The sequence below is a fragment of the Apteryx rowi genome, unplaced genomic scaffold (genome assembly GCF_003343035.1).
Source record: "Apteryx rowi isolate R43461 unplaced genomic scaffold, aptRow1 scaffold_3, whole genome shotgun sequence".
Lineage (NCBI taxonomy): Eukaryota > Metazoa > Chordata > Aves > Apterygiformes > Apterygidae > Apteryx > Apteryx rowi.
The window spans coordinates 8,122,808-8,148,790 of record NW_020449418.1 but is presented as its reverse complement, the minus strand read 5'-3'; the positions used below and the strand labels follow the sequence as shown (position 1 = coordinate 8,148,790).

Sequence of the window (25,983 nt, the reverse complement as noted above, 5' to 3'; positions counted from 1 at the left end):
GGCAGGAATGGGGCTGTCTAATTAGTTATTGGCGATTTCATACCCGTGCACGTAATTAAGTTAGGTAAAAGCCGGAGGCAGGCTCCCATGTACACATCGGTCCCGTTTTGGAGCTGCTCTGGGACGCAGCGGGGTTCACGTCTTCCTCGGGCTGTGACAGTCTCCTGGCCTCGGAGCGGTGTGTATTTAGGGAGATCCAATCCGCCAGGCCGTGCTGTGCCAGGGCCGGAGCAGGGCTTGCCCCTCCGCAGCCCGGGGCTCCTGCTGGCTCCCACGGGGCTCTTCCACCTTCTTGGGCCCATGACGCACTTGTCTCCAGAAGAGGTATTTTTATCTCAAAACCGAGCTGGAATCYGACAAAATATGAATCATGCGAGAGACATAAGAGCGGGCAAAGTCCCCGGCAGAGCGGGCTGTATTTTTAGCTGAAAYGTACTGGCGCTTCGCTGTTCCTTAGGAGAAAATGGGTTCCCAGATCCGGGCGGCTAGACGTGGCCGCGCCGGGAGCCCCGCCACCGGCGCCGCGTTGCATGGCCCAGCGCGCGCTGCGACGTAAAGCCTGCTCGGATGCTCCTGCGCGGGTGCCGTCCCCTGCTGGAGCAGCAACCAGGACCCCGCTGTTAGGAGGTTTCATCCCCCCTTTAATCTTGGCGGCTGGGAGCCAGGGAGCCGATAATGACGAAGGAGTGTAAATGTCAGCAGGAAAGCAGCTTCAATCAGGACTGTTAAAAATAAGCCCGCCAGAGCTGCTCGGTCAGGGGCAATCGGGCTCGGCGGCGTCTCCTCTCGCTGGGTCCTAGAGCTCCTGCGTGGCCGGCCCGGAGCGAGGCCACGCGGTGCTGAGGAGCCGCGTGCCGCGAAGCCAGCCTCGCTGGAGACCGCCTGCAGTATCGGCAAACGCGGCGCAGGCCAGCAGCCCTGCAGGCRGGGGCTGTCCCTGCAGAGGCCTCGGTGGTCACGGTCTGCACCTGGCTCCTGGCAGGAGGCCTGCGGGAAGGAGAGGGTTTGGCGAAGAGTCTGGGAGATACTTGGGGGAGCTGTCCCCACGACAAGAGGGATCCGTAGCATGCGAAAGCAAGCTGTGGAGGTGAACCGACTCCAGCATACGTGTTTTCTCTTGGGGATCTCCAAAGGCTGAGCGCTCAGGCATAGTGCAGGTGATGGCGGTGAGGCTGACGGTGCTGGTGCTCTTTGCAGAAGGGCAGTTGTGTCCAGCCACTTGGGATACTCCCAAAACGCTGCACCTGTGTGTTGAACCTAGGAGGAGCAGGGTCTTGCAGAGACGCTCAACCTTCGTGAGAAACGCACGTAATTGTGCCTACCTTCTGGGAAACGCACAGTCTCCACTGTTCAGCTCTTTGTAGGGCTGTCACGAGGCAACGCTGGGCGCCCGGATAAGGTCAGGTCTCAGACCCAGCGTCCAAACCTGAAGTGTGCTGGAGCAGAAATGAGACGTGTGTTGTTAACCTCAAAGGCAATTAACCTTGGAACAACTTACAAAGGGACATGGAGAAACTGCATGGCTTTGAGCTTTTAGGAGAAGGTTGGAGGTCTCCGCAAGACCCCCCAGGCGACCGAGCAGGGCTCCCCAGCCTGCGCTGTGCAGGAGCTGGTGCTGGAGGGGCTCGCTGCCCCTGCGGGGCTCGCGGTGCCTCAATCCGGGGGAAGGCACGAGGAGCGTCCGGGCACATTTCTGGCATCTCCTTTCTGTTTCCCCAAAACAAGAAGGAGGGGTCGCCTCCCGGAGCGCGCCAGGCTCGTGGGCGGGAGCGTTGTATAACCGTGGGGGCTGCAGCTGTACTAACGGCCTCGAGGCAGAGGCTTCTCGAGTCTGGCGGTGTGTTTTTGTGCCAGGGGCTCTTCAAAGAGCTCTTCCGCGGGATGGGGGGGGGCGGCGTGGACCTGTGGGCCGTGGTGCAGCTCTCCTGGCCCCAAAATCCCATCTCTGTTTGCAGCTGCCAGGCTTGATTGGAGATGTCCGGCTGGCTGCACCCCGGCAGAGACACGTCCCCTGGCTGCCAGCGGGCACGGAGGCCGTTCAACCCCCTGCCTGTTTCGCAGCACAGCGTGGCCGGGGATGTCTCTCCCCCCTTGCATCCCACCGCCAGCTCTGTAGATGCTCCCAGGTGCTTTCAGGAAGCCAGGATATAAGATACAGCCTCCACTGGGATGCAGGTTTTTGCCCCTTTTAGCACCAGGGCTGAGCGTGAGGAGCCTGAAGGACTCTGGTCAGGCCAGGGCATCTCACTGAAGAACTCTCTCTGGCTCCTGCAGAGTTCAGTGCTGGTTTCAGAGCATCCTCCAGACCAGTGGGAGCTTGCTTTAGCCCTTCCCAGAGCTGGGACCTGGCTTTGGAGTTGCTATCCCGGGGCCCGCAAAGCTGAGGGATGACGTGGTGCTGGGCCTTAGGTGGCCGGGCTGCGGGGCAGCCCGTGGTCCCTGCGGCCCCGTGGCGCCGGAGCTTGGCAGAGCCTGGCCCTTCGCAGCCTCGCACCTCGGCTCGCCAGACTGCGCGAGAGCTGGGACAGCCGGGATGCAATTCGCGGCTTGGCTCAGCCTCATTCGCACCTCGGAGCGATCCGGCAGGGCTGGCTTCACACTTATTAGCAATTAAAAGCCTCAGAGCCGGGGAGTCAATTAGCTCGGAGCTTGGCAGTGCCGCGGACCCAGGGGATGAGTCTGCTAGGAGAGCGGCAGCCAGCTCCCCGCAGGGCTCGGCGCGGCCCCGGCAGAGGAGCTCGACTGCTTTTTCATTTGCACCTTGGCCGAGTGTTGCTGCGCGGAGTCAGGGGTGGCTTTGCCGGYGTGAGCCGCCGGGCAGGGAGCGCCGGCTGCGCGCTGGAGGGCGCGAGGTTTCCTGGTGCTGCGGGGCCGGAGCCTGGCGCTCATCCCGCGTGGCACGCCGCCGCCGCCTGCCCTCTCGCACGGGGCTGGAGCCACACGTGGTCTYGGGCTCCCACAGGCTGCGGGAGCTCAGGTTCGGAGCGAGGCCGGCGGGCTGGCGTGCAGCCGCGCGGAGGCCACGGCTCGGCGCCCTTGCTTGGGGTGCCGGAGATTGGCAGGACGGCGCAAACGTGAAACGAGGCCGTCTCGCAGAGGGCTGCGCAGGCAGGAAGGTAGCGTGGGGGCTGAAATGCAGACGCTTTGATGGAGGGTTTTGCAGCGATTTCCTGCTAGTAGAGGGCAAGTCAGAAGCAAAAGCATGAAAGGAGGGAGGAGAAGGAGCTCGCTGAACGCCGGGGTGGGGGGGACTGGGCACGGCGAAAAGCAGGGATGGGGAGAGGCGGGAGACCCTGCTTTGGGAGATGCAGCTGAGTCACCGGTCGGGTCCGCGCGGTGCCTCAGCTGCCGGTCCCCGTGGGACAGGGAGGCCGTGACCCCAGCAGGGCAGCTCAGGTGTGATTTAATAGCCAGTGCCCGGTCCAGACRCTTGGTGGAGGGGGCGAGCCCTCACCCGGGGGAGCGCAGGCGGACGCGCTGGCCGCGGCGGAGCTGGCCGCTCGTGGGTGCACGCTGCGCCCGTGGGGGAAGGCAGCCGCGTGCTGGGGCGCTGGGTGCCACCGCTGTCTCGCAGCACTCTGGCGGCGGCGCCGCGTTCGTTCCCCTTCCCGCAGCTAGCGAGGCCGCAGGAACAAAGGGGCAGCGTGGGGAGGGGGCGGCAGCGGGCGCCCGGGGCTTGCAGCTTGTTATTTCACTTGTGTTTCCATTAAAGCTGCTGCTTTTAACTTGTTTCAGCCTCTGAAGAGGCTCCGGGGTGGGTGGCAGATGCTTTATCCCCCCTCCGCCTCCCTCCCACCCTCCCCTCTTTTCCTCGGCCAGCTCCTCTTGTTAGCATAATATCCTCCTCCCCGCGGAGGCAGAGTCCCGCGGCTCCGGCTTTGCAGTGCAGGCCGCCCGGGAGCCGCTCCTGGCAGGAGCTGGACGGCAGCCCCAGCGCAAAGTTTGCTTTCRTGCAAATGCTTTCCCTGTGCATGCCCCGCGGGGCTGGAAAGGAGATGCTTGTGCCATGGGATGCCGGCTGGGATCTGACCTCCCCGACTTCTCCCGTGCCCAAACTGGCGCCCAGCAGACACATCGGACGCGCTGCYGTGGCTGGTGCTTGCGAGGCAGCCCCCTGCGCAGCCCCCCGRCCCGGCACCGCTCCCCTGCCGTCGGGAGATAACCCGCTGGTGTCAGTCGCCATTGCTGCGTTAAGGCCAGCGGCCTGGGTCACGCTGCGGGTCAGCTGCGTCCCCTTTGAAGCCGCTGGGATTTATACATGCGCTGAAATGTTTTGYGAGATCAGCACCAAAGTGCTTGGGCAGGGACTTTTTTCGCTAACTGTTGCCACGAGCATATGTTGCATTTTACACATATTCTGCTCCGCTGTCCAAGCAACAACCACGCAGAGCCCTCCTGTCTGAAGGTGTTGTAAAGCACCTGTATCACCCAGGAGGGAAGGGGCTGGAGCTGGAGCCTCAGGTCAGCCCGGCACCGTGCGAAGCTGTTCACGGTGGGGCAGAGTGGTGTACAGCATTGCGCCCCTCCCCCATCCGGCAGCGCTCACCCGCGCTCTTTGCCGCGTGTAAATGGGGAGCAGAGCATGTGGATCTGGCTCGCATGGCTGAGGTCTGCGGTYGGACACGCTCAGCACAGCATTGCGATGTTCAGCGGTACGTTGTGCCTTGCTCCGGGAAGGGAAGGGACTGGTCTGTCCTTACGCGCAAAAAGGAGCTCTGATCTGCTTTTGGTGGTGCTGAAATACAAAGAAATGCTGCAAAACCCCGCAGAGGGAGGTGGGGGGGGGCAGCTCCCCTAAGGGAAACGGTCATTGCTAGCCGCTTGGACCTTGATGGAGGAGGACAAGCACATCACCCTGCACACCGAGAGGTGCTGAGTGCTCTCGTCCCTTCGGCAGGGCCCGGAGCCGCCCAGCTCTTGCAGGCAGTGGGAGCTGGGACCGAGCACGGTGCTTGGGTGCCAGGATCAGGTCATTCGCCGTCCCCAGCACCCGCTGTCTGGGTCGGGGGCGGTTTCTTTGGCTGCGGATAGCGGTCTCGCCCAGCACGCTGCGGGCTGCGGCACCCGGAGCCAGGAGTATAATGAGATCTTAATAGTCCAATTATATCCCATCGATTTACTCAGCACGTAATTGTCGGCGGCTGGGGCTGCCTGATGAAGCGCTCGCGCCGGCTGCCAGCGGGGCCCTGCTCGCGGGAGGCGGGGAGGGCTGCGCCGCGGCGCGCCGCAACCAGCTGTTCGCCCTCGAAGGGCGGCGGCAGAAGCCCCCGCCTGCATGTCCCCCCGCCCCGCCACCAACCCCGCAGGAGGAGCAGAGGTGCGAGTGACAGGCTGAGATTGGAGCGGGCACCCCGCAGCGCCTGGGCGGGGGCCGCCAGCACGGGGCTGGCCCCAGGTTTGCGCCCCCCGCGCGGCTCGGATGGGGGGGGGCAGAAGGGCCGTGCGAAGGGCGATGGTCTCCCCAAGCCTGAGCCCGCAGAACTCCCCTTTCACGCGGCCCTCGTACCCCTCCGAGGGCCGCGCTCAGCCCCGGGGGCTCCTTCCCCCGCAGTCGCCCCTCTCCTGGGGGCTTTGCCCCGGAGACCTGCGCTGGGTCCTCGCCGCCCGCGTGCACCAGCCTCGCACGCCCAGGGCTGCGCGTTTCCGCACCGTTCAGGGGCATTGCTTTTTATCTGCTCCTCGGTTTTCTCGCAGGAAAGAGRAGAGCTCCCCGGAGGCCGGCCCGGCTGGGTGCCCTCCGAAGGGACGCCCGCCGCCGAGCATCCGCCTGCAGGTGCCTCCCGCCGCAGCGCGGGGCTGCAGGTGCAGCTTCGCCCTTTCCTTCCGCTCCTTTGCCTGTCGAGCCGGCTGCGGCTGCTTTAACGGCGCCTGGTTCAGAGGAGTCGCTCCTCCCGGTGAATTTTAGGCCCGCCTGGGGCAGCGCCGTGCCGGAGGGCTGCCAGCGCGGCGGAGGCAAGGCGGCGAGCGCTCTCGCGCGCGGCTGGCAGGCGCCGGGGGGCTCGGCGGAGCCGGGGCCAGCGCCGCTAGGGAGCGATTACCTCCCCGCTGTGGCCGGCCCTAATCCCCTCGCAGCGCGCGAGGAGCTGCTCTCCAAACACGGCTCAATCAGGTTAAAGTGTGAAGTCGGGATTAGCCGAGAGAATGAGAGCGTGGTAATAGCCCCGCCGTCCCCGCCTGGACGCCGCGGCCCCGCTGCGGCCCCCTCCCTCCCTCCGGCCCGCAGGGCTCTCGCTGCAGAGATTAAGGCTGCCGGGGTTTGTTTGCCTGAGCGGGCTCCCCACTGGGAAGCGATGTCGAACAGTTTTGCTCGGGCGCCCTGCTAAGCGCCGGGCAGGGCYGCGCGCCGGGGGGTCGGCTGCCGCCGCTGAGCCCCTGCCAGCCACCGCGGTGGCTGCTGCAGGCGCCCGGCCGGCGCACGGGGCAGGGACCGCCGGGGTCTGGGCCGGGGTTGCGGAGGGGCGGCTTGCAGCAAGGAGAGCCAGCGCGGGGGCACCTCGCCGTCCGCGCTGTGTTGCACAAGTGGCCCTCGTGCATGGGGGCGGATAAGGGTCGAGTGGGAAAGTCTCCAAAATCCCAGCCCATTGCCTTTCACGCTCAGCCACTGCCGGGATGGGGCTGGGCCAGGCAGGGGGTGCAAATGCAGGGGGTCCCCAGGGAGCAGGAAGGGGCCGCGCTCTGCAAACAGGCTGCCAAGAGGCTGGGCTGGATGGGACCCGGTAAGGGCAGGAGGCGCGAACGTCCCATGCGGGCATGCACGTGCGGCACAGCCTCCCCGAGGTCTTCGTGCAGGGTCTGGGCAGCGCGGATGGCAGGCTCTGTCCTTGATGCTTGTGGGGAGGAGGCTGCCCGGCCCCTGCAGCGCGGTTGCACCTCGCCGTCCTTCCTCCTTCCCAGAGGACTCCAGGAGCCCCTTGCACCCATGCCGTGCAGGGAGAAACTACTGTGTCCTCAGGGCAATATGTGGTGCACAGCCCCCGGTGCAGGAAAGCTCGGGTCTGCCCTTCCCCAGCTCCTCCTGGCCACACGGTGCCCTTCAAAGCGTCTCACTGGTCTGGGGTGGGCTTGCAGGTGCCTGGGGCCTCGTGTAGGCAAGCATGGTGGAGACGCCTTTCTCCAGCCGTTAGCGAGCTGCTCCGGCAGCGCTGGATGGAAATGAAATGCCTGGGGCTGGGAAAGGCTGAGGAAGGTGCGGGGCCCAGTTGGCGCGGGGACTCGTCGGGCTCCCGCAGGTGGGAGAGGGGCCACGGCTGTGGGGAACCGATCCTGCCCCACGGTGAGGGCAAGGGAGGACGATGGAGTTGGGGGTGGAACAACTGCTCAGGCATCTCCTGGACTCAGTAACCAGGAACCCTGAAACTCGAAGCTTTAGCTTGAAGCTTTAGGAAAATATTTAGAAGTGAAACCAGAAGTTAAGTGAACGTTTTCAGGAGAAAGGCTGTTTTTCCCCCAAACCCTGCTCTCCGCTTGGGTCGCTCGGTGCCACCTGGAGATGCCCTGAAGACTTGTTGAGGGCATCTGTGCCAGTGGGGCCGGGTTCGCTTTGTTTCCCCTTTTTTGGGCTGAGTTCATTAGCCGCAGCGGGGCTGTCGGGAGTGTGAACGCTCGTGGTCAATGCTGCAAGCTGGTGCCTTGCGTGTGGCGGCGGCGGTGAAACATTTGTGTTTGGAGGGGTGCGACGTGGCACTGGCACAACCACCGAGGGTGCCGAAAGCCGGGCGGCGGAGCGGAGCGAAGCCGTGCCATCTGCTGTTTCTTCGGTGCCGAAGTGTAAAGCAAACATAGCTGGGAGCTATGAAACACCAGGAGGGAAGAGGCCACGTCTTGTTCTAGTGCTGGGGACTGAGGATCCCGCAGGCAGAGCATGTGTTTGTCCTGTTGTCGTCAGCTGTTTAACCGTGCCGGAAATGTAAACCCGGTGCCGGGGCCTTGCTGAAACCTTCTCATCCAGCGTCTGTCCCTCTTGGCTTCGGTACCCCGAATGGCAGCGCTTCATCGGCGACTGTCACAAAAAGCTGTGAAGAGGAGCAGCCTCGCAAAATAACTTGCAACCTTCTAGCAGCATTTCCCTCRCGAGCTGTAAGTGAGCAGCTTGCAGACAGACGCCTGGATTTACTTCCCGGGCGCGCTGGGACTCCCATGTGCTGCGAGTGGAGAAACATGAGCCAGGTTTCCTCTGGGGGCAAAACACGCTGCAGACCGGGGCTGCGTGGCCAGGCAGTGCCGCAGCCGGGCGAGGGGTGCGGAGCGCCCTGCGGGGTGCCAGCCAGCGTGGTGGGTGCTTCCGTCAGCCCTGCCGTGCCGGGCCCTGCTGCAACTAGTTTCATGTTGGAGGACAGGCAGCGGCAAAAGGGGAGTGCAATGCATTGARTGCACCGCAAGGAAGAGCAGTGGGTTTAATCTGGTGGTTGCCGGGGGKTTTTCTAGGGGGAAAACCTAGAGAAGTTCTGCCAAACCTGAACAGCCCGTGGGGTTGTTCGCAGGGGAAAAGGGGTTTGGCATGATGCTGCATGTGTCTGAAAGGTCAGTGCGTCAGCTGGGGGTCCGCCAGGCTCAGCGCTCCCCAGCAGAGGATGGGAAAGGGTGCATATGGGTCGGGGCAGGTGCTGGGGTGTCAGTGCAGGCATCGGGGCTTGCTGCATCCTGTGGCCTCCCGGAGAGGGGCTGCTCCCCCTGCGAGGTGACCCCCATCCTTTTGGGTTGGCTCAGGCTGAAGCAGCCCTCGGGAAGGGCCGGAGCCGGCCTGCGAGGGGGCGAGAGGAGCAGGCGGCCCGGAGCCGGGGCTGCCGCAGCGCCAGGGAAGCCGGGCAGTGCCGCCGCGTGGGTAGCGCGGAAACTGCACAGCGCCGGCTGCGCGCCCGCAGCCCCCCGCGTGCAGCCGCCGCAGCCCAGCCGCAGCCCGGGGCCTGCGGGGGCTCCGACCCCCTCCCTGGGAGCCCGGGGTGCTTCCAGGCCTGGCGTCCCCCTCCTCCGTCTCGAGAGGACGTGGGTGTCCTGGCGGAGGTGCTGGTCCCGGCTGGTCCCTGGCTCCCCCGGAAAGACGCTGCTAAGCCGGCGCCCTTCCAGCCCGGCACGGTGGGCAGTGGGAAGGGGGCTGTGCATCGCCCTGGCCCCGTGTCGCAGCTCCTGGGCGTCTGGGCATCCCGCCTGGGGGGCGGACGAGCCCGCATCCCTTGGGTTTTCCTTTTCCTTGTGCGTCGCTGGTGCTTCCCCGGGGGAGTGTTTTCTGTGCGCGGCAGGAAGCTTTTGTTTGGGCGAAGCTGTAAGATGGAGACAGCCAAACCTTTCCCAAGCAGCCCGTTTTCTCGAGGGAAGGGGGAGCGGCGGGGACGCGGTGCCTCCCTTCTGACCCAGCCCCGGCTGCCCTGGGCTACGGGGGCCGAGCCCGGCCTGAGCTCCTGTAGCCGGCAGGCACCGCGTGTGACATGCTGGCATCCAGGGGCTCCCCAAACCAGCTCTCTTTGGGCCGGGGTGGAGGTGTCCGCATGGCCTGTGCGATACTGGGCCAGCACAGGGGGAGGCTTAGTGCAGGCAAGGTGCCTTGCTCAGCCACAGGCTTGCTGCACAGGCAAAACGCTGTGCCGTGCCTCAGTTTCCCTGCAGCGGGATTCAGTCGAGGACTCAACCTCCCGCCCTGTGGGTGGCTGGACAGGGGCTTTGCCAGCGCGGGGCTGGGGACAGAAAGCGCAGGTGTCTGCGGAGCTCGGAGGAGCTCCTGGCGCGCGGGGCGGGAGAGGGGACGGCAGCGCAAGGTGCCGCGGGGCCTGGCAAAACGCACGCCGACGGGCAGGTCCCCGTGGCTGGGGTGGGCTGCGCCGGTCCGCCTGGACGCCGCGTCGCAATGAGGCTTTTTGCCTCGGTGCTTGTTGCTAGAGCCGGCCCGGGCGCAGRGGGGACCCGAGCCCTGCCGCACGCAGCCCTGAGCTGCCCCCGCGCTCACCGGCACCGCGGGGCGGGTGGTCGCACGGAAGGTGCCGTGCGGCGGTAGAGTAATTAACGACCCAATTATTTGTGCCCTCGAAAGCGYGGGGCAGGCTCCATGGGAATGACTGCTAGAGCCACGAAGTGTAATTACCAATTAATCAGCGGGGACCTGTAATTATCGCAGTCACAGGGTATTTCAGTGCCGAGGGCTTTCCCCGAGCTGTGCCCTGTTCTGCACATCAGAGGCAGGAGCCAGGGGACGCTGGTGCCCCGGCCACTTGCAGCCACCCCGGCTGGCGCCCRATTCCCCCGGGGGGCGGCCGCTCGGGGCAGCGGGCCACAGTCCCCTCGTTGCTGAATTACRGTTTCCTGAGGGCCCTCGGGGGATGAGCTAAATGCCAGCGCTGCACAGGACCGGGACGTGCCCCGCGCTGGGGACAGACGGGCCCCCCAAGCGCACCGCGCTTCCCGGGCRTTGCTCATTTTGCCTCCTGCTTCCTCAGGGACCTGAGCGAGAACTTCATCCAGGCCATTCCCAGGAAAGCTTTCCGCGGGGCCACCGACCTCAAGAACCTGTGAGTCACGGCCGGGGTGGGCACGGGCTTGCATGGAGGCGTTTGGGGTCGGTTTGGAGGCAGGAGGCATCCGGAGCCGGCTGATCGCTCTCCGCCCCGGCTCTCCCAGTAACGGTGCCTCCTTTTTCCCACAGGCAACTGGACAAGAACCAGATCAGCTGCATCGAGGAYGGGGCCTTCCGCGCCCTGCGGGGGCTGGAGGTCCTGTAAGTGGGCAGGGGCCGGCTGGAGCCTCCAGCCAGCCCAACACGGGGATGAGGGTGCTCCCGAGGTGCCACAGGGACGTCCCCATCGCGCCGTCCCTCCCTGGCGCCAAAGAGAGACAGAGCTGGGGCCTGGCACCAGGCGCTGCCGGGGCTGAGCAGAGTCCCCGGCGGCTTCGGGCAGAGCCTCTTCTCCGCGGCTCTCCTGCAGAGCTGTGCTCCAGGGCCCCGTCCTGCCCCACGGGGTCCGCCTGGCTGCAGGGATGTGTGTGCGGGAGGGGAAAAGCTGGCAAGCGGCAGCAACACCTGCCTGGGCACTTGCGCCATCCCCGTCCCTCGCCTCTCCGTCCGTCCGGCCCTGCTTGAGGGGTGGGTGCGTGCYGTTGCTCCCAGGGGTTTGGCGCTGTCTGGATGGCGTCACGCTCCCGTTTGCAGCCTGGCTGCCCTGACCTGCCTCCCTCTGCCTTCCCACAGGACCCTGAACAACAACAACATCACTTCCATCCCYGTGTCCAGCTTCAACCACATGCCCAAGCTGCGGACGTTGTGAGTGCCGATGGGGTGTGGGGCGTGATGGGACCCAGAGGGCCAGAGCGGGATGCCCAGGAGCCGGRTGCCCCGGCAGCCCCCTGCTCCCCATGCCGACAGTTCAGCAGTGCCACGACAACACCGTGGGGAGGGGATGGGGGGACATCCCTGCAGGCTASCAAAGAGGATCAGACCCGTCCCCCGAGCACTGCCAAGCAAGATGGACTTGGCAACGCATGCGGACGCTCTCGGGCTCCCCGTAGCCCCTTCTCCAGTTCAGCATGACCCTCTTCTCCCTCCRTTGCACCCCTCCGCGTGCCACCACCCTTGAGATGAGCTGGATGAGGCCCAGGGGATTTGGGGCAGCCAGAGAGCAGGGTGGTGGCCAGCCCCGTCCCGTGGCCACTCACTGGCCCGTCTGCCCGCAGCCGCCTGCACTCCAACCACCTCTTCTGCGACTGCCACTTGGCCTGGCTCTCGCAGTGGCTCCGCCAGCGCCCCACCATCGGGCTCTTCACCCAGTGCGCCGGTCCAGCCCAGCTCCGCGGCCTTAACGTGGCCGAGATCCAGAAGAACGAGTTCAGCTGCTCCGGTGAGGGGGACAGGAGGCAGCGCGTGCCGGGGGTAGGGACATTGCAGGGGGTAAAGTCTGTGCAGTCAACTCGGCTCATGTCCGCTCCCTGCCACGTGCCCCCAGCGCAGAGCCAAGCTCTGATGCCTGCCTGGGGCAGGGACGTCACCACCCCCCTGTCCGCGCTAAGAGGGGTGCGACTGCCTGTGCCCCTGGAGCTGCGTGGGGCCAGGGCACACCGGGACCATCCTCACTGCCACGTGCGCCCACTCGGCTTGGCACGTAGCTCGGTGCCCCGAGTTGTCCCAGCAAGCCAAGCTGTGACCCAGGTCCCTTCCCCGGTGTGGCGGCAGCCACCCGCCTGGCCGGCTCTTCGCTATTTCCATGCTGGCTGCTTCCCCGGCAGGACAAACGGACACCGCGCGTGCCCAGCTCTGCAGCCTGTCCTCCGGCTCCTGCCCGGCCATGTGCACGTGYAGCAACGGCATCGTGGACTGTCGGGGCAAGGGGCTGACGGCCATCCCCGCCAACCTGCCCGAGACCATGACGGAGATGTGAGTAGGGGCCTGCGCCGGCAGGGCGCCGCGGGGCCGGGGCAGCCCCTCACCCCGGCGGGCTCCGGGCCAGGGCGGCTCGGGGCCGGGGGGCACAGGGGCAAGCCGTGCGGCCCCGCCGCCCTCACCTCTCCCCCCCCTTCTCGTTGCAGACGCCTGGAGCTGAACGGCATCAAGTCCATCCCGCCCGGCGCCTTCTCCCCCTACAAGAAGCTGCGGAGGATGTGAGCTGCCCTCTGCCCYGCAGGCCCCCCACTCGCCGCGGGCACGGGGCGCTCGCTGCCACGCGTGCACCCCCTGCAGCAGCCCCGAGCTGGGGCGCGGGGTCCGGCCAGTGCGGGGGACGGGACCTGGGACGCCCCCAGCTCCCCTGCACCTGGCGGGGAGGCTGCGGGCGCGGGGGTCAGGTCRCCTTCTCCCTTTGGGTTTCAGAGACCTGAGCAACAACCAGATCTCGGAGATCGCTCCCGACGCCTTCCAGGGGCTGCGCTCGCTCAACTCGCTGTAAGTGGTGGCGCCGGGGCGCACGGGGAGCCTTGCACCCCCGGGCGGGGGCAGCGGGGCCCCCTCACACCCGCCTCTCTCCCCAGGGTGCTGTACGGCAACAAGATCACGGAGCTCCCCAAAGGCGTCTTCGGGGGCCTCTTCGCCCTGCAGCTGCTGTAAGGCCCCGCGGGGGGGCAGCGGGGCCGAGCATCCCGGTGCCCGCCGGCGCGGCAGGAGGGAGCCCGCCGCCTCACCGCGCTCCTTCCCTCGCAGGCTGCTCAACGCCAACAAGATCAACTGCGTGCGGGCGGACGCCTTCCAGGACCTGCAGAACCTCTCGCTGCTCTCGCTCTACGACAACAAGATCCAGAGCCTGGCCAAGGGCACCTTCGCCTCCCTGCGGGCCATCCAGACCCTGTGAGCGCCGGGGGCGGCCGCGGGGTGGGGGCTCGGCGGGGTACCCGGCCGCGCCTGGGTGGTGGGACGTGCCAGCTCCCCCGGTGTGCCGGCCCCGCGGCGGCCCGGCGGTCACCCGCTGCCCCCCGGCGCAGGCACCTGGCCCAGAACCCCTTCGTCTGCGACTGCAACCTCAAGTGGCTGGCGGACTTCCTGCGCGCCAACCCCGTGGAGACCAGCGGCGCCCGCTGCGCCAGCCCCCGCCGCCTCGCCAACAAGCGCATCGGCCAGATCAAGAGCAAGAAGTTTCGCTGCTCGGGTGAGGGCCGTCCCCGTCCCCGCCGCGGCCGTCCCGCAGGACCCACGGTGCTGGGGGGGGCTCGTCCGGCGGGTGGGGGGCAGGCAGAGCGCTGCCTTGCGGCACGGCTGTCCTGGGGGCAGAGGGGACGGCGGCTTGCGGCTGTGCCCCTGCRGGAGCCTCGTCCCCTTGCCTGGAGCGGTTAAGCATGGGGTTTTGGGGTGGAGGCTGTGCCTCTTCCCCGATGGYGCTGTGCTGCCATGCGCTGAATGATGCTCACACGCTTTTCCTTCCGCAGCCAAGGAGCAGTATTTCATCCCAGGTGAGAGGACGAGCCGCGCGTGTGCATGCGTGCATGCGTGTGTGCATGCATGCCGGGGGCCCTTTCCACCAGCTTGCCTGCAGTGATGTTCGTGCAGGAGCTTTGCAGTCCGGCTCTGCAGCGGGGGCCCGGCCGGGGGGCCCGGCTCTGGTCACCGGCGGGGAGAGGTGGAGGGCGGCGCTCGTGGGGTGTCTCTGTGCCCCCAGGACAGACCCCTTCCCCGGGGGTCCCCAGGGAAAAGCCCCGTGGGGCAGGTGGCTGGGGCGGGCTGCATGCAGTGGCTGGGATGACGGAGCTGGGGAGGAGACAGAGCTGGGCCGTGGGTTCGGGAGGATCGGGCTCAGCTGGAGGTTTAGGAGACGAGCAGCGGGTGGGGAGGCAGGAGGAGCCGGGGGGCCGGCGCGGTGCCCACCCTGGCCTCGCCGCTGCGCAGGGACGGAGGACTACCAGCTGAACAGCGAGTGCAACAGCGACGTCGTCTGCCCCCCCAAGTGCCGCTGCGACTCCGGCGTGGTCGAGTGCTCCAACCTGAAGCTCACCAAGATCCCCGAGCGCATCCCGCAGTCCACGGCCGAGCTGTGAGAGCCTCGGCCGTCCCGGGCCCCTCTCCTGCCCCCGTCCCTCCCTGCCGCCCCGCTCCCTTGCCCTCCGCAGCCGGAGCAGCGCCGGCGCTCGGGTCGGGTTTGGGCCGGGCCCTTTGCAGCCCTCTCCTGAGCTCTTTTCTCCACCGCCCGCCCCAGGCGCCTGAACAACAACGAAATCTCCRTCCTGGAGGCCACGGGGATCTTCAAGAAACTCCCGCATCTGAAGAAAATGTGAGTATTTCGGACGCGCAGCCGTGTCAGGCGTGCACGGGGGYGCCTGGTCCCAGCCGGCCGCGTTCCCTCTCCCCAGCAACCTCAGCAACAACAAGGTGTCGGAGATCGAGGACGGGGCGTTCGAGGGGGCCGTGTCCRTCAGCGAGCTGCACCTGACCGTCAACCAGCTGGAGTCGGTGCGCAGCGGCATGTTTCGGGGCCTGGACGGGCTGAGGACCCTGTGAGTCTGCCCCCTCCGTCCCGGTGCCACCCGCCCGGCCAGGCGCGGGCACGGGGACCGCGACGTCCCCTCTCCCGGCTCCCCCGTCCCTCTCTGAGCCGCTGGGCTGGTGCTGTTTGCATCGCTGCGGGTGCAGCTTGGGAGCACCTTCCCCATCCCCAGGCCGGATCCGGAGCCCCGAGGCTCTGGGGTAGGAGCTGATTTTTGCAGGGTGCAGCTGCAGCCCTAGGAGCCCAGCGGAGGCTCTTCCTGCCATGCGGGACCCGCCTGGTCTGCGCTGAGTCGGGCACGGGTTTGCAGGGGTGAGTTTTCTCAGTAATGCCCTGAAATAACCCCCCTGCCCTCCCCTCGCCTGCAGGATGCTGAGGAACAACCGCATCAGCTGCGTCCACAACGACAGCTTCACGGGGCTGCGCAACGTGCGCCTGCTCTCGCTGTAYGACAACCAGATCAGCACCATCGCGCCGGGCGCCTTCGACACGCTGCAGTCCCTCTCCACGCTGTACGTCGCGGGGGCGAGAGCACTCCTCCCGCGGGGCCGGGCGCGCAGCCGCCGCGGGGGGGACCCCGCATCCCGCCGCGTCGCACCCCGGGGGCCAGCAGCCGCTCCGGGCGGGCAGTCACCGCCTTCTCGCCGGAGGGGCCGGATTTAAGCAATTTTTGCTGGCGTCCCGGTCGGAGGTGGCGGCGGAGGGGAAAGTTTCCGTCTCCCGCTGACCCCCTCCTGCCGGTCCCTGCTGCAGCGGGGGTGTGCGGGGGCGGCTCGGCGGTCCCCGTGGGCGCCGGCGGCTCCGGGCTGGCCCGGGACCCCGGCGATGCCCTCGTGCTCCCTCCCGTGTGCGCAGGAACCTGCTCGCCAACCCGTTCAACTGCAACTGCCAGCTGGCCTGGCTGGGCGACTGGCTGCGCAAGAGGAAGATCGTGACRGGGAACCCGCGGTGCCAGAACCCCCCCTTCCTCCGGCAGATCCCGCTCCAGGACGTGGCCTTCCCTGACTTCAGGTGTGAGGAAGGTAACTCACGGGCCCCGCGGAGCCGGGGGTGGCCGGGCTGCTCCCCCCGGGCCGGCACCGCGCTCCCCGTCCCGGCACCGTCCCCCCGTGATGCGGGGCAAGCTCGTGCTGCAAGCCCCAGCGCCGGCAAGAGCAGATCCGTAGGCAAACCCCCTTCGGATTCGTGCTGCTCCTTTCCTCCTTYCCCTCCGAGCCTCGCACACACGTGTCGGAGCCAGGCAGACGGAGGAGAYGGGGAGCGTGCACGTTCAGAGAAAAAGCCTTTTTTAATCCAGAACAGATTTTGAGCCCTGGAAAATATTTACAAACAAACCCTCGTTTCTTCTGCTTTCCCTCCTCCGGCACGTCAAAGACTGAAGGGTTGCATCCTGCGCCTTTCCTGGCGGGGCGAGATAGCATACGGTCGTCCCAGGGACGCCTCTCCTGCGGGAGCCCAGAGCCCCGGCGGGAAGGGGGAGCAGTGCTCGTTCCCCCGCTGCTTGGTGCAGGCACAAGATCCCCTCCGTTAGGAGACGGTTCAAGGAGTTATTTCAGGAGCTGCCATCCCCRGCTGCCTGCAGGCCCGAGCCCCTTCCTCCGCTCCCTTTTCTTTGCAGTCCTCCGTGAATGCGCTTTTGCCTGAAAATGGCAAAAATCAGAGCAGCCTTGAGCTGCCCAGTGGCCTCCGTCCTGGCAAGGGGGGGCGGTTTGKGGGGCCTGCAGCGCCGTGCGTCAGCCCGGGGCCGTTCCGCGCGGGCCCCTGCTTTGGGGGCGATCAGCACCGTCGGAGCCAGGCGCCGAGCGCGGGGTGGCGCGCTGCGGGAGGGACGGGCTGAGCCCCGGGSGCCACAAGCCGGGCGCCGGTCACCCTGTGCCCCGCTGTGCCCCGCGCAGGTCAGGAGGAGCCGGGCTGCGTGCCGCGGCCGCAGTGCCCTCAGGAGTGCACCTGCCTCGACACGGTCGTCCGCTGCAGCAACAAGCACCTCAAGGCCCTGCCCAAGGGCATCCCCAAGAACGTCACCGAGCTGTGAGTGACGCGCGGCTGTCCAGGCTCTTCCCGCGCCTCCAGCCACGTCGCGGCTCGGGGCTGCCGGAGCCGGAGCGGAGAGGCTCCCTCACCTCCTGGCTGGGCAAGGGGCAGGCGGAGAGAGGCGCGAGCGTGGCTGCTTGTCRGTGCCGAGGCCAGGCAGCGGGTCTGGGCGCGCGGGGAGTGTGATGCCCATCGCCGGGCTGGGAGAAGGAGGGCCGCGAAAGGGCCGCTGCGCCCTGCCGCGATGGGGACGGCAGCAAATCTGGCGCGGTGGGCGAGGGGGGCCGGCAGGGCGGCTGTGCACATACATATGTATAACGCCCCCTCACGCCGCCGCGCTGTCTCGCACACCCCCTCCTCTCTGCAGCCTCCTCTCTCTCTCTCTCGCACGTGCCTGGTGAGCGGTTACAGCCGCCCACGCTCCCGTCGGATGCATAAACACAGCGCGCGTCTGGCTGCGCGTGCCCGCGCGGGCTGCGGGGAAGCTGCCCCTGGAGACCCGCGCGCAGAAGGCACAGGCGCGCTGATGCGTTCGCACGCCGCCTCGCGCGCCAGCGAAGGCCTCCCCGCGCCGCCCGCGGACCCGAGGGGGCTCCGCAGAGGCTCCTCGCAGCCTCGAGTCCCCGGGGGTCTCCGCAGGAGAAACGGGAGGGCGGAAGGAGGGACCTTGTGTTTCGCAGCCCCCCCCAAGGTGCTTTCGTTCTCCCTCGCAGCTACCTAGATGGCAATCAGTTCACGCAGGTGCCCGGACAGCTCTCCACCTTCAAGTACCTGCAGCTTGTGTAAGTAGCCGGGAGCAGGAGCCCAGCAGCCGGCCCCGCTGCTCAACACGTGGAGAAGGACGTGCCTGGGACCGAGGGATAGCTGTCGAGCGCTCGCCCAGAGGGAGCCGGGGGGCAAGCAGGGCCTGTGCGCCTGGGCGCGGGACAGCAGGTCAGGGGCTGTCACTGCGCTGGGTAGCTGGGTGTGCGCACAGCCCAGGGCGCAGCCCCTGAGCTACATCTTCTTGTATGAGGCTGGTTTCTGCACGGAAACAGCAATCGCATGTGTGGGAGACGTGCACCTACCTGCTGCACGTGTTCTCCTGGCCAAGCCTGGGCTGAGCTGGGTGGACCGTCCTCTTCTGTTCCCAGCTTGGGATATGCGGCCTAAGGCACAGCAGAAGTTCATCTTTCCTATCTGCTCCTAGGTGACGCCAAGCCACTTATTTTCAGAGCTTCTGTGGTCACCAGCTATTGCTGCTAGCCTAGAGACTGCATCTTTGCTCTCTTACACCAGAGCATGGTGATGAGCTCCAGGGAGGGGTCCAGGCTCTGCTGCGCCCCGCGCTGTGGGGCTGGYGCCGGTGCCCACGGCAGGGCAATCCCCAGCTGGCGCCAAGGGGAGGAAGGGCCCTTGCACCCTGCTGCCCTCTCGGTTGGGCGGGCAGCGAGAGGGGACGAGGCACACCCGGCTACGATCCCCTGGGGTTTGTGTTTTCCAGYGACCTGAGCAACAACAAGATCAGCTCCCTGAGCAACTCCTCCTTCACCAACATGAGCCAGCTCACCACCCTGTAAGTGCGGTCCGTGGGGCACGCTGTGCTGGGCTGCAGCTTGTCCTAGCTGCGAGGGGAGGTTTTCCAGGGGACCCCGAAGACCAGGGGGTGCTGGGGACACGAGGATCTCCCCCGCCTGGGTGAAGCTGTGTCTTGAGCCGGTGTTGATGCAGCGGGGCAGGACACGGGCCGGGTGGCTGGGGGGGAGCATGCCGCCCAGGGTGGGCTCCCTGCAGCATGCACGGCGGTGCCTGCGACACTGGGTTGCCTTCTCCTTCCCTTTCACAGGATCCTCAGCTACAACTCGCTGCAGTGCATCCCTCCGCTGGCCTTCGAGGGCCTCCGCTCCCTGCGGCTGCTGTGAGTGCCTGCCCGTAGCCCTGCTCCCCACGCGCGGCCCCGCTCCGCTGCTGCCTCCCGGGGCAGAACAGGCATTCACAGCAGTGACGGGGCAGCGGGGTCCGGCTCCTCCACCCCCATCTGGACCCGTAGGGTTGGTGCCAGGGGCCGCAGGCACGGAGTGGGGGGACCCCAGCCTGCCGCTGTCCTGGCCGCCCATCCAGGACCCGCTGGGATTGCAGGGCCCTCTCTTCCCTGCAGGTCTCTCCATGGCAATAACATCTCCAGCCTCCCCGAGGGCATCTTTGCAGACGTCACCTCCCTGTCCCACCTGTGAGTATCTCCTGCTCCCCAGGCCTGGGCTGAACGCAGGCTCGGGAGACCTTTGAAAAGCATCAGAGGTGTTTCACCCCCTCTTTGAAGGAGCCTTTAACCCGGGGACCGCAGCCACCCGCTCGGGGTGGGTRTTCAACTCTGCTCACGGTGACTTTCCGGCCCTTTTCCCTGGAGGCGGCCCAGAAAGCCTCCCACTCACTGTGGTCCATAGGTTTAGCAGCAGTCTCYGTTCCACCACCCATCATCAGTAAAAGCACGGCACAGCCCTGCTCTGCTGTCGCGTGCCACCATGCTCTCCTTGGAGCTGCCACCTGCCCTGAAATCCGGTGTGACCCGATCCTGACCGCTTCGTGCTGGCTCTGAGCCCTCGCTCTTGCCCTCTGAGTGCTTACACATACTTGACTGGTGGCTGATGTGTTTCTGTGGTTTTCTGGAGCAGTGGTTAAACTGCTCAGCCTGTTCTTCCCCGGCTCCTCCTCGTTTTCCCTTTCTGGAAGCAAGGTGCCGTCTTTGCCACATTGGTTGGGCCCAGCTGATCTCATCTCCCAAGCTCCTGTGTCTGCGGTCACTCTTTCATCACAGGCATGGGTCGTGCCGGCCCKTGCTCCCAGCTGACCTTTGCAGTGAAGAAGGCATTAAATACTGCAGCCTCTCACGTCAGCCGCTGATCACTTCCCTGCTCCGTGGTGGAGCAAAAGGCTGGGCCGTGTCCTGTCCCGTCGCAACGTCTCCGAGCCCCATTCCCTCCCGGGGCGCCGGGGCGGCTGCTGCAGTTTTGCCCTTCGCCCCCCTGCAGGGCCATTGGGGCCAACCCGCTGTACTGCAGCTGCAACCTCCGCTGGCTCTCCAGCTGGGTCAAGACGGGCTACAAGGAGCCCGGCATCGCCCGCTGCGCCGGGCCCCCCGACATGGAAGGCAAGCTGCTGCTCACCACCCCGGCCAAGAAGTTTGAGTGCCAAGGTGAGAGGCGCCCGCGCCGTCCGGCCCTCCGTCCGTGCCCTCCTCCCCGCAGCAGGGCAGGGGAGCAGCGCCCAGCACGGCGGAGCGGGGCTGCCCCCCACCCTGCCCCACGGCGGGAGTGCCGTCCCCGTGCGCAGGCGCCTGCCCCGCGCTCACGGCCGCCTCTGCGCTTCGCGCCCCGCAGGCCCGCYGGCCCTGAGCGTCCAGGCCAAGTGCAACCCCTGCCTCTCCAGCCCCTGCCAGAACCAGGGCACCTGCCACAACGACCCGCTCAACGCCTACCGCTGCGCCTGCCCCAGCGGCTTCGAGGTAGCGTGGGTCCTGGGGGGCCGAGTCCCCCACCCCGGGCGAAACGCCTCCCCGCGCAGGGGAAGGGTGCGAAGCGGGGGCTCGGTCGTGCCCCCGGAGCTTGTTGCGTGCAGGACTGTCCCCGCGGTCCAGCTTTTCCTGCTGGCCCGCAGCACCCTGCAGGCTGGGCTCACCCGGGGGGGTGGACGTGGCCGGCGGGGCACAGTGCCAGTGCCACTGTCCCGTCTCCCTCGGGGCTGCCCGCGCCGCCCTCTGCTTCCTTCCCCAGGGCAGGGACTGCGAAGTGGCTCTTGACAGCTGCTCCAGCAACCCCTGTGCCAACGGTGGGACCTGCCAGCCTGAGGAGGGCCAAGGAGCCAGCTTCAGGTGAGCACTGGCCAGGGACACCCAAAACCTGGGTGCTCAGGCAGCGACATGGAGCCCCTGCACCCTGGGATGGGGCCGGATCTGGCTGGGTGTTGCTGCCGCTCGCCACAGGGCTGCTGTGCCCCCGCGCCACCCTGGCTGCCCAGAGCCCTCGAGGTCTTTCTGGGAAAGCGGACACAATTAGTGGCTGAAAATAAAYGCCCGGCTGCAGGCGAGGAGCCGGGATGCGCAGCGGCTGGTCCTGCCTCCCCGCACTAAATGGCCTCTCAGCCCGTCGCCTTGGCAACCCAGCATCCTTCCCAGGCGCCCGCGGCCGTGCGGGGGCTGCCGCTGCGGCCAGGCGCTTCCCCCCTTCCCTGGCACTTGCTTTCGCATGCACGGCCCGGGGGCAGTGGGGGGGGGTGCAAAGAAAGTGCCCCCCAGTGCCGCCCCACATGCACTGGGGCTCTGGTTCCCACGCCCACCCCGTGCTCCTGGCACATACAGCCACCCCGGGGTCCTGTGCTGGGGGGGGGGCCCGCCCCGAAATGCTCCCTCTCCTGCCCCCCCCCGTCGGCGCCGGAGGGCTGTGGGTGCCRGGGAGCCCGCTCTGACGCGCGGCCCTGCGGCCAGGTGCCTGTGCGCAGTGGGCTTCGAGGGCCCGAGCTGCCGCGCTGCCAGCGACCCCTGCAAGGAGCACCGCTGCGAGAACGGGGGCTCCTGCCTGCCCGCCGCCACCAACTACACCTGCCTCTGCCCTGCCCKCTACACAGGTACCCGGCCCCGGGGGGCACGCACCTCCTCCGCGTGCACCCGGCTCCGCTGGGCTCCCTTTGGCTCAAGGCAGGGGGGGTCCTAGCTGGCGTGAGCCAAACCTCAGCCCTGCCAGCGAGGCAGAGCGGCTCCGAGCGGCTGCTGGGGCACGAGCTGCCTCTGGCAGAGTGGACCTCTGTGCCGGTGGCCAGCACTAGCCCTGGGCTTGGTGCCTCCCTCCCTCAAGCCAAGGCTGCGGCACGTGGCCCCCACAGGCTCCCAGCACAGCGGCGGGGGAGCCGGGCTGTCCCACTGGTCCCAGAGGTGYTGCGGGGTGATGCACCCGGGCTGCGGCAGGGACCGGATCCGGTACCCTCTGTCACCCTCTTTCCTATCCTGCAGGGGATTTCTGCGAGCAGCCGCCGGATTTCTGCTCGGCCGAGCTCAGCCCGTGCCAGCACGGCTCCAAGTGCATCTCCACCCGGCAGGGCCCCCGGTGAGTGCCGGCCCTGGGCAGGCACAGCCGCTCCCGGATGGATGCCCATCCCCGCTGGGCTGGTTTCCTCCCTGCTGCCTGGGGTGGTGATTTGGCTTTTGGGGACTGCAGCTTGCAAGCCGGCGAGGGGGGGACGGGGCTGGCGTGGGGGCCGCTGCGGGGAGCGGCCCCCCAGCCCCGGAGCTCAGCACCCGTCCTGGCCGCAGGTGTGAGTGTGCCCCTGGCTACGTCGGCACCAACTGCAGCGAGGACTTCGACGACTGCCAGGACCACCGGTGCCAGAACAACGCTCACTGCGTGGACGAGGTCAACGGCTACTCCTGCCTCTGCGCTGAGGGCTACAGGTACGGCTTGCAGAGCGCTGGGGGGCTTGTGCCCCCGCCGTGGGCTAACCGGGGCAGCTATGGGTCACCATGCAGAAGGGACCCGTCACTGCTATTGCATCGCCCTCCATCCCCAGGGTTTGGGATCCAGGTGTCCCTCTGCCACCACTGGCCAGAGGACTTGGGGATGCCTGAGCGGTGCTAGCAGTGCCTGGGCGCTGCAGGGCCCCCCAAAAAGCCTGGGTGCAGCCAGGCCAGGAGAGCGCTCTCCGTGCCGGTGGGGCAGCGCGGGGGGAGCACCCGGCTGCCCTGCTCGGCACGCCACCCCAGCGCCCCCCCCCTCCGCCCCCGCAGCGGCCAGCTGTGCGAGATGCCACCCCGCGCCGCCGGGCAGCCCAGCCCCTGCGAGCGGGCCGAGTGCCAGAACGGCGCCCAGTGCGTGGAGCTGGGCGCCCGGGCCCTGTGCCAGTGTCTGCCCGGCTTCGGCGGCCCCAAGTGCGAGAAGCTGCTCAGTGTCAACTTCGTGGACCGCGACACGTACCTGCAGTTCACCGACCTGCAGGACTGGCCCCACGCCAACATCACCCTGCAGGTGAGGGCGCGGGGCTGAGCCAGGGTGCCCCGGCCCCGGGGCCGGCGGACTTGGGCCGCCGGCGGGTGGGTGGGCTGGCACGGGACGGGGGGCTCCCTCCTCTCCTGCCACCAGGTCTCCACGGCGGAAGGCAACGGGATCCTGCTGTACAACGGGGACAGTGACCACATGGCCGTGGAGCTGTACCAGGGCCACGTGAGGGTCAGCTATGACCCYGGCACCCACCCCAGCTCGGCCATCTACAGGTATCTCTCTGCCGGGGCACCGCGGCGCTGGGGATTTTGCTCCCCAAGCCACACCTTGCTTGGAGCCGACCCCATCCCCAYCACAGTGAGATCTCTGGGGGGCCCCGGGGCTCTCCGTGGGGCAGGAGGGGGCTGTGGCAGCAGGGACCACCTCCGTGATGGAGCCCTCCCCACCAGTGCCGAGACCATTAACGACGGGCAGTTCCACACCGTGGAGCTGGTGACCTTYGACCAGATGGTGAACCTCTCCATCGATGGTGGCAGCCCCATGACCATGGACAACTTCGGCAAGCACTACACGCTCAACAGTGAGGCCCCGCTCTACGTGGGAGGTAGGGCCCGTGGACGGCTGCAGTGGGGGCTGTGGCGGCCCCTTCCCCGGCATGGCGTGCTGACGGCCCCGCTCTTCGCCAGGGATGCCCGTGGATGTGAACTCGGCCGCCTTCCGCCTGTGGCAGCTCCTCAACGGCACCAGCTTCCACGGGTGCATCCGCAACCTCTACATCAACAACGAGCTGCAGGACTTCACCAAGACGCGGATGACGCCGGGGGTGGTGCCAGGCTGCGAGCCCTGCCGCAAGCTCTACTGCCTGCACGGCATCTGCCAGCCSGCCGGCGCCCAGGGCCCCGTGTGCCACTGCGAGCCCGGCTGGGCCGGGCCCCACTGCGATCAGCCCCACGACAGCCCCTGCCAGGGGCACAAGTGAGTGTCCCCTCCACTGCCCCGCGGCGACCCGCCTGCCCCATTGGCTGCCCTGCAGTGCTCTACTTGCCCCATTGGATGCTCTGCAGCAGCCCACGTGCCCCCTTGGCTGGCCCACGTGACCCATTCGCCCCATTGGCTGCCCTGCAGTGGTCTGCTTGCCCCATTGGATGCTCTGCAGCAGCCCACGTACCCCCTTGGCTGGCCCACGTGACCCATTCACTTCATTGGCTGGCCCGCGTGACCCATTCACCCCATTGGCTGCCCTGCAGTGACCTATCTGCCCCATTGGCTGCCCCACAGCGACCTATCATCTGCCACATTGGCTGCCCTGGAGCAATGACCGTGCCCCATTGGTTGCCCTTCAGCAATGGCCCTGGCCCATTGGCTGTCCCACAGTGACTGCCCTACCCTAGTGGCTGACTGCAGCAACTGAGTCATCCAATTGGCTGCCCCACRGTGACTGCCATGCCTCATTGGCTCACTGATGGCCCCTCCTGATTGGCTGCCCCTCCTCAATTGCCCCTGCTCATTGGCTGCCCCACAGTGACTGCCCCACCCGGTTGGCTCATTGGCTGCCCCTCCTCATTGGCTGCCYCTCATCACCCGCCCCCCTTCACTGGCTGCCTTGTCCTTGGCTGCCCCTCATTGGCCACTCTTTCACCCCCTGCCCTCTTCATTGGCTGCCGCACTCGTGGGCTGCCCTGTGACGCCCCATTGGCTGTCCCTCCTCACTGCCTTCCCGCTGCCCCCTCCCACTGGCTGCCAGTCACTCTGCCAGGGCTGGGCCAAGGTTCCTGCTGGTGGTGCTGGGCTGCACCAGGGCTGCGCCGGTGCCATGCTGTGCCAGCGCCGTGCCGGTGGTGCCGGGCTGTGCTGGAGCTGTGCCGTGCCACGGCTGTGCCGGTGGTGCTGGAGCTCGACTCTGCCAAGCCAGTGCTGTGCTGGTGGTGCCAGGCTGTGCCGTGCCAGGGCTGTGCCGGTGCCATGCCAGTGCCATGCTGGGCTGTGCCATGCCGGGCTGTGCCATACCAGGGCTGCGCCAGTGCCATGCCATGCCAGTGCCATGCTGGGCTGTGCCGTGCCGCCAGTGCTGTGCTGTGCTGGAGCTGTGCTGTACCAGTGCCGTGCCAGTGCCAAGCCATGCCAGTGCTGGAGCTGTGCCATGCCAGTGCCATGCTGGCGGTGCTGTGCCAATTGGTGCCTCGCCAGTGCCATGCTGGTGCCATGCTGTGCCGTGTCGGTGGTGCTGTGCCGATGCCAGTGCCACGTTGTGCTTTGCTGGTGCCAGTGCCGTGCCGTGCCCGTGGTGCCATGGCAGCGCTGCGCCGTGCCATGCCGTGCCAGTGGCAGCACCATGCCGAGGCGTGCCGGTGGGCAGCTGACTGCGTCGGGTGCCCGCAGGTGCGTGCACGGGCTGTGCCTGCCCCTCGACGCCCTGTCCTACAGCTGCCAGTGCCACGAGGGCTACCAGGGCGCCCTGTGCAACCAGCCGGCGGAGCCGCCCGACCCCTGCCGCCGCCGGCCCTGCGTCCATGGGCGCTGCCGCCTCGCCCCGGGCGGCGAGGCAACCTGCGAGTGCCACAGCGGCTACACCGGCGCCCTCTGCGACCAAGGTAGGGGGGCGGGCGGCGGGGCCGGGAGCGGGTGGGGGGGTCCGCGCCGCGGGCCCGGGCTGAGCCGCCGCTCTCCCGCAGAGCCCGAGTGCCGGGGGGAGCCGGTGCGGGACTTCCACCAGGTGCAGCGGGGCTACGCCGTCTGCCAGACCACGCGGCCCGTGGCCTGGGTGGAGTGCCGGGGTGCCTGCGGCGGCCCCGCGCCGGGCTGCTGCACGGGCCTGCGCCTCAAGCGGAGGAAGTACGCCTTCGAGTGCAGCAACGGCGCGTCCTTCGTGGAGGAGGTGGAGAAGCCCAGCAAGTGCGGCTGCAGCCAGTGCCTGTGACCGCCGAGCCCGCAGCGGGCCCGGCCCCGGGCAGCCGCCGCCGCCGTGGACACCAGCGAGCACGGGGGGGCCGCCGGGGACCTCCCCCCGCCGCCGCCAGGACCTCGCTTTCCCTCGCGGCCRTGGCGCTGCTGCCCGGGGCGCTCGCAGAGCCCAGCCGCGTCTCTCGGAGGAGCCCAGCCGGCCTTGG

At 67.6% G+C, this 25,983-nt stretch overlaps 1 protein-coding gene across 1 annotated transcript in view; it reads left to right on the top strand.

Moving 5' to 3' along the window:
* SLIT1 (slit guidance ligand 1) overlaps nt 1-25,793 on the top strand; it is a 39,939-nt gene extending 14,146 nt beyond the window's left edge. Inside the window, 35 exon segments of the mRNA XM_026069718.1 lie at nt 10,425-10,496; nt 10,631-10,702; nt 11,174-11,245; nt 11,656-11,819; nt 12,205-12,352; nt 12,505-12,576; nt 12,785-12,856; nt 12,943-13,014; nt 13,112-13,255; nt 13,390-13,553; nt 13,831-13,854; nt 14,288-14,432; nt 14,595-14,669; nt 14,749-14,892; nt 15,251-15,394; nt 15,738-15,904; nt 16,778-16,910; nt 17,627-17,695; nt 18,397-18,468; nt 18,739-18,810; nt 19,051-19,122; nt 19,922-20,085; nt 20,270-20,394; nt 20,663-20,760; nt 21,373-21,512; nt 21,895-21,988; nt 22,195-22,332; nt 22,666-22,903; nt 23,018-23,148; nt 23,326-23,425; nt 23,428-23,480; nt 23,563-23,587; nt 23,589-23,851; nt 25,256-25,467; nt 25,549-25,793. Of these exon segments, the coding sequence (XP_025925503.1) occupies nt 10,425-10,496; nt 10,631-10,702; nt 11,174-11,245; nt 11,656-11,819; nt 12,205-12,352; nt 12,505-12,576; nt 12,785-12,856; nt 12,943-13,014; nt 13,112-13,255; nt 13,390-13,553; nt 13,831-13,854; nt 14,288-14,432; nt 14,595-14,669; nt 14,749-14,892; nt 15,251-15,394; nt 15,738-15,904; nt 16,778-16,910; nt 17,627-17,695; nt 18,397-18,468; nt 18,739-18,810; nt 19,051-19,122; nt 19,922-20,085; nt 20,270-20,394; nt 20,663-20,760; nt 21,373-21,512; nt 21,895-21,988; nt 22,195-22,332; nt 22,666-22,903; nt 23,018-23,148; nt 23,326-23,425; nt 23,428-23,480; nt 23,563-23,587; nt 23,589-23,851; nt 25,256-25,467; nt 25,549-25,793 (4,195 nt within the window).
* Nucleotides 25,794-25,983: the final 190 nt, after the last annotated feature.